Here is a 6,482-nt window from a genome sequence, read left to right as displayed (position 1 = left end):
ACCACTCACTATGACGTGCACTGACCACCAGGAGGCAGACAGTCGACCAGTTGACCAGTCATTATTACCTGCACTGACCACCAGGGGGCAGACGCTCCAACTGGTAGATTAGCTTGCTGCTCTAGTCTGGTGATCGGGACTGAGCAAGACCGGCAGACACGCCCTGGAGCCCTCCTGCAGTCCCTCCCCGGCTGGCCAACCTCCTGTGTCCCTCCCCTGCCCTGATCGTGCACCTGTGGGGTCCCTTGCCCTGGTCTGCACCCTCTCGCAATCCGGGCTGAGGGACTCCCCTCCCCTACCTCCTACCCCCAGTGAGTGAATTTTGTGCATCGGGCCTCCAGTGTATTCATAACTAAAGATTTGTACACAAGAACATTCCCTCTGGAATCTTAGTAGAAATCAATATGAAAATGATTGAGTTGGCTACATTTTTATTTAAAAGCAGTTAGGATCACATCAGTGATGTCAAATAAGGTACCTGGTAAACTTGTTCTATTTTCTAAATGTTGGGTAAAGAATAAATTACAAAAATGGGAGGTAGATAGAAAACCATTTCTTGGGCCCTGAGAGTGTGCTGAGTAGCATTTTAACATTTGCAAATCAACCTCACTACCTGCTAGTATTATCACCCGCCAGGAATTGTGTTAAAAGGGCTTTTTGCACATGGTCCCATTTAAACCTCCCAATCCTCTTAAGATTGCTTAATTTATTTCTTAAAAAGGTGATACAAATACCACATGATCTCACTCTTTTATGGATAACTAAGACCGTTACAAACTTTTGAACAATAATAAATACAGTGGCAGAGCTGCCTCAAACCGATTGTCGGACTGCAGTGGGAAGGCCAGGGAGGGTTGGGGGACAGGAGGAGGGGAGTAAGAGATCAACTGAAGGACTTGTATGCATCCATATAACCATAACTAATGGACATAAGACACTGGGGGTAAGGGAGGGCAGGGCTTGTCAAGGGTGGGGGGAAAGACACTTATGTAATACCTTTGTATACTTTAGCGATAAAAAAAAAAAGATTTAAAAGATTTTTCTTCTTAAAAAAAAAAAAAGGTGATACATGTAAATGATACTAATTCAGAAAGGTTTGCAGTAAAAACTAAATCTCTTTGCCGCTGGGTCCTCCAGTCATCCAGTTCCTTTCCAAACCACTTGCTACTGCTGTCCTGTGTATTCTTTCAGAGATACGTTATAAGTACATAGACCTAATTCTATGTGAATATGTGGATACGCTTTATGTTAAAGTTTTTTTTACAAAAACGGTGACATGGCCTGGTGGTGTGGCTCAGTGGTTGAACGTTGACCTATAACCAGGAGGTCATGGTTTGATTCCCAGTCAGGGCACATGCCCGGGTTGTGGGCTTGATCCCCAGTAGGGATATGCAAGAAGCAGCTGATTAATGATTCTCTCCCTCTCCCTTCCTCTCTAAAAATCAATAAAAAAAATATTAAAATAAACAAGCAAAAATGGTGGCATGTCCTGGCCAGCTGGTTCAGTAGCCCTGTACACCAAAAGGTTGCAGGTTCGATTCCAGGTAGGCGGATGAGTACGGTATTCAACCAACCGATGTTTCTCTCTCATATTGATGTTTCCTTCTCTCTCTCCCTCTCTCTCTCTCTCCCTCTCTCTCCCCACCCTCTAAAAGTCAATAAAATCATATTCTTGGGTGAGGATTTAAAAAACAAACAGTGGCATATTATGCATACAGTTCTGCATCTTTTTTCAATGAATGTTTTAGAGCAGCAGTTCTTAACCTGTGGGTCGCGACCCCTTTGGGGGTCGAATGACCCTTTCACAGGGGTCGCCTAAGACCATCCTGCATATCAGATATTTACATTACGATTCATAACAGTAGCAAAATTACAGTTATGAAGTAGCAACGAAAATAATTTTATGGTTGGGGGTCACCACAACATGAGGAACTGTATTAAAGGGTTGCGGCATTAGGAAGGTTGAGAACCACTGCTCTAGGTCCATCCATGCTGTTGCAAATGGTAAGATTTCATTTATTTTTATGGCAGAGTAATATTCCATTGTATATGTGTACCATAACTTTTTTATCCACTCATCTCTTGATGGACACTTGGGTTGCTTTCATATCTTGTCTATTGTAAATAACGCTGCATTGCATATATCTTTTGTATATATTTTTTCCATTGATTTTTAGAGAGAGTAGAAGGGAGGAGGGAGAGAGAGAGAGAGAGAGAGAGAGAGAGAGAGAGAGAGAGAGAAACATTGATGTGAAAGAGACACATCAATTGGTTGCCTCCTGCACATGCCCCAACCAGGGCCAGGGATTGAACCTGCAACCCAAATACATGCCCTTGACCAGGAATCGAACCCAAGACCCTTTGGTGTGTCGGCCAACACTCTACCACTAAGCCACACTGGTAATCTTTTTGAATTAGTGTTTTGGGTTTCTTTATATATATACCCAGAAGTGGAATCACTGGGTCATAAGGCAGTTCCATTTTTAATTTATTGAGGAAACTCCATACTGTTTCCCACAGTGGCTGCACCAATCTACATTCCCACCAACAGTGCCTGAGGGTTCCCTTTTCTCCACATCTTCGACAACACTTGTTTGTTGATTTATTGGTGTCAGCCATTCTGACAGGTGTGAGGTGATATCTGATTATGATTTTGATTTGCATTTCTCTGATGATTAGTAACATTGAGCATCTTTCCTATCTATTGACCATCTGTATGTCCTCTTTGGAGAAGTATCTGTTCAGGTCCTCTGCCCATTTTTTTGTTGTTAATATATTTTTAACAACAATATATTAAAGGGAGAGAGAGATAGAAACATCAATGATGAGAATCATTGATTGGCTGCCTCCTGCACGCCCCACACTGAGAATTGAGCCCACAACCCATGCATGTGCCCTGACTGGCAGTCAAAACGTGACCTCCTGGTTCACAGGTCGACATTCAACCACTGACCCATACCGGCTGGAACTCTGCCCATTTTTAAAAAATATATATTTTATTGATTTTAGAGAGGAAGGGAGAAAGAGAGAGAGATAGAAACATCAATGATAAGAGAGAATCATTGATTGGCTGCCTCTTGCACGCCCCCTACTGGGGATTGAGCCCGCAACCCAGGCATGTGCCCTTGGCCGGAATGGAACCTGGGACCCTTCAGTCTGCAGGCCGACGCTCTATCCATTGAGCCAAACCAGCTAGGGCTGCCCATTTTTTAATTGGGTTGTTTGGTATTTTTGTTACATTCTCTTCTGCAACCATAAAACCTCAAATTTAAGATTTAGTCTTAAGGTTAAATTAATTAAATGCTTTCCACTAGTCGTTTTGCCATAGTTTCTACATTTATCTCATTAATTGAAGTTTTTCCTCTAATAGTTTCTTCAGTAAGAAGTCAAGGAAACCATATTCCCTGAGTTCTTACATGTGGAAACATGTTTTGTCACCTTTGTGGTTAAACAGCAGTTTGGCTTTGATATAGAATTATTCTTGGGTCGCTTTTTTGTGTGTGACCTATTACAGAAAAGTACGTGAGACAGTATGTGGTATTATAACTTGATGAAGACCCCAGAAGTGAGCTCCACAAGCCCTCTTGTGTCTGTTCTCTATTACACCTCCCTGCTTCCCACGAGACAACCACATCCTTTCATGTTAGCCACTCTTTGTTTTCTTTATGGTGTTACCACCATTGATGCACCCCTAAACAAGTGAAATCATTTTTGCCAATTTTTGAACTGTATATAAACAGAATCATACACTGTTTACTCTTTTATCTTTTGCTTCTTTTTTGCTCAACATGTCATTTGTAAGATCATTCATATTGTTACTTTGCAGCCCTACTTATATTTATGTTGCTGTGTAGTATTTTATTATCCTATATAATAAAAGGCTAATATGCAAATTGTCCCCTCGACCAGGAGTTCGACCAGGAGTTTGACCAGGGGCCAGGGCCAGCCAGCCAACCGCCCGCGTCCCCTGCCCCCGGCCGGCCCACCCCGATCGGCTGCAATCGGGGTGGGCCAGCCGGACCCCACCTGTGCACAAATTCGTGCACTGGGCCTCTAGTATGAACATATTACAGGTTACTTCTCTGTTGATGGACTCCTGGGTTATTCTAGTTTGGACTAAAAGGAGCCATATGCTATGAATAGTTTTATATATGTCTCCCGATACACATATGTATATATTTCTTTTAAGGTACAGATTTGGACGTGAAAATACTGGTCTTAGGGTTTGCACATTACATGCTTCCTAGATATGGCCAAATTGTCTTTTGAAGTGGGTTGTATTACTTTATACCCCCACCAGCAATGTATGCAAGAGTTCCTTGGGTCATCTTCCCTTGACATCTAGTGTTGCTTCATTGTCTTTGAGCCCAAGTGATCCTTTGGGGTAGGTGATATTTCCATTTTACAGATGAGAAAACACGTTCAAAGTGGTCAAGTAATTTAGTGCAAGTTTATAGAGAGAGTGGATGCTAGAACTGGGACGTGAGCTCTGGTCTCTCTAACACCAAAGCCCATGATCTTTCCATGCTGCCTTTTTTACAGATAGGACTTCCTGACATCAAATATGTAAGGCACTGAAACCTCACCAGGGAAGATGAACATTCTCAAAGACTTTTTTAAAAAAATAATTCTTTATTGTTGAAAGTATTATGTGTCCCCTTTTTCCCCGCCATTGACCTCCACCAGCCCGCCCCCGCCCCAGGCCTTCACCACCCTTTGCCTGTGCCCATGGGTTATGCATATATGCATACAGGGTCTTTGGATGATTACCTGCCACCCACCTACCCTCCCCCGCCTTCTCTCCGAGATTCCACACTCTGTTCCATGCTTCCAGGTCTCTGGATCCACTCTGTTCATCAGTTTATTTTGTTAATTAGATTCCACATATGAGTGTGATCATGTGATACTTGTCTTCTCTGGTGACTTATTTCACTTAGCATGATACTCTCCAGGTCCCTCCATGCTGTCTCAAAGTGTAAGAGATTCTTTTTTTTTACTGCTGCATAGTCTTCCATGGTGTAAATGTACCACAGTTTTTTATCCACTCATCTACTGATGGGCACTTAAGCTGTTTCCAGATCTTAGCTATTGTAAATTGTGCTGCTATGAACATAGGGGTGTATACATTCTTTCTGATTGGTGTTTCGGGTTTCTTAGGATATATTCCTAGAAGTGGGGTCACTGGGTCAAAGGCAGTTCCATATTTAATTTTTTGAGAAAACTCTATACTGTTTTCCATAACAGCTGCACCAGTCTGCATTCCCACCAGCAGTGCACTAGGGTTCCCTTTTCTCCACATCCTCGCCAACACTTGTCATTTGTTGATTTGTTGATGGTAGCCATTCTGGCAGTTGTGAGGTGATACCTCATTATTGTTTTAATTTGCATCTCTATGATGATCAGTGACTTTGAGCATTTTTTCATGTCTCTTGGTCATCTGTATGTCCTCTTTGGAGAAGTGTTTATTTAGGTCCTTTGCCCATTTTTTAATTGAATTGTTTGTCTTCCTTTTGTTAAGTTGTAAGGACTTTTTTTTTTAAGAGTAGGCTACTATCTTTTGGGACTGGATTGGATATAGTTATTGGAGGTGACCTGTTTCTCAAAGTCCCTTCCAATTTTGTGATGCAGATGACACTCACCCAACATTTTTAGTGTCCTGACAGCCTCTTCCTTTTTCTTGCTTTTAGCATCCAGCCTGTGTATGGAGCACAGCACCCTCCTCTGGACCCTCGGCTCACCAAAAAGTAAGTCGAGTTGTTTTTCCTTTCATTTGAGTACTTCTTTCATCACCCGCCCAGCACTCCCCTACTTTGTTGAAATGACAGTTTTCACTTTGACCTTTTCTAGCTTCTCTTCTGCTCTCTTTTGGATCAGAAGATGAATAATTTTACCTCTAAACAGTCCGTTATTAAGTGGGAAATTAACGCACTTAACAGATTTCTTTTCTACATTGGTAGTAGACATCTAGGATGTCCCAAAAAATGTATATACACACTTTGAATAATGATAAAGGCAGTTTATTAAAATACATTTATGAGCATAACCAATGGACACATATGGGGGGTGGGGTGGGATGAGGGCATGTGCTGAGGGTTGGGTGCGGCCGGGGAGAGGTCAATGGGGGAGAAGGAGACTTATGTAATACATTAAACAATAGAGAATTTAAATAAAAAAAATAAATAAAATACATTACATTTTCAAAATTGAGCTATCAGCTATTGAAGTGTGTATACATTTCTAGGATTTGATGTTGGATTCTCTATTCTGGTGAAAAAGTCTTTATTGATTAAATATTGTCCTGAAATTGAATGATTGAGGACCTCCTTCAAGCAAGAGATCTGGTTTCTGGGGCTCCTGGCTTCTGAACATAGAGAGGTCTACCACCTTTTGTGCACTTGTACCCTGAGAATTAGGGCACAAAGAATATAACTGTAGGGCTTGCTTTCTTCTCATCCTCTTTCTGTTTGACACATTCAATGAAA

At 41.8% G+C, this 6,482-nt stretch overlaps 1 protein-coding gene across 3 annotated transcripts in view; it reads left to right on the top strand.

Annotated features, from left to right (window-relative positions):
- Window positions 1–6,482, top strand: part of TBC1D22B (TBC1 domain family member 22B) — a 73,008-nt gene that overhangs the window by 12,056 nt on the left and 54,470 nt on the right. For all 3 annotated transcript variants that reach the window (XR_002826629.1, XM_023745662.1, XM_006104392.3), the window contains exon 2: window positions 5,688–5,744. Coding sequence is in view for 2 of the 3 variants with exons in the window: in XM_023745662.1 (XP_023601430.1) it covers window positions 5,688–5,744 (57 nt within the window). In the remaining variant the exon portion in view is untranslated. The remainder of the gene's footprint in view (window positions 1–5,687; window positions 5,745–6,482) is intronic.

The sequence above is a fragment of the Myotis lucifugus genome, unplaced genomic scaffold (genome assembly GCF_000147115.1).
Source record: "Myotis lucifugus unplaced genomic scaffold, Myoluc2.0 scaffold_564, whole genome shotgun sequence".
NCBI lineage: Eukaryota > Metazoa > Chordata > Mammalia > Chiroptera > Vespertilionidae > Myotis > Myotis lucifugus.
The sequence above is the reverse complement of the archived record's forward strand: the minus strand, read 5'-3'. Positions and strand labels throughout refer to the sequence as shown.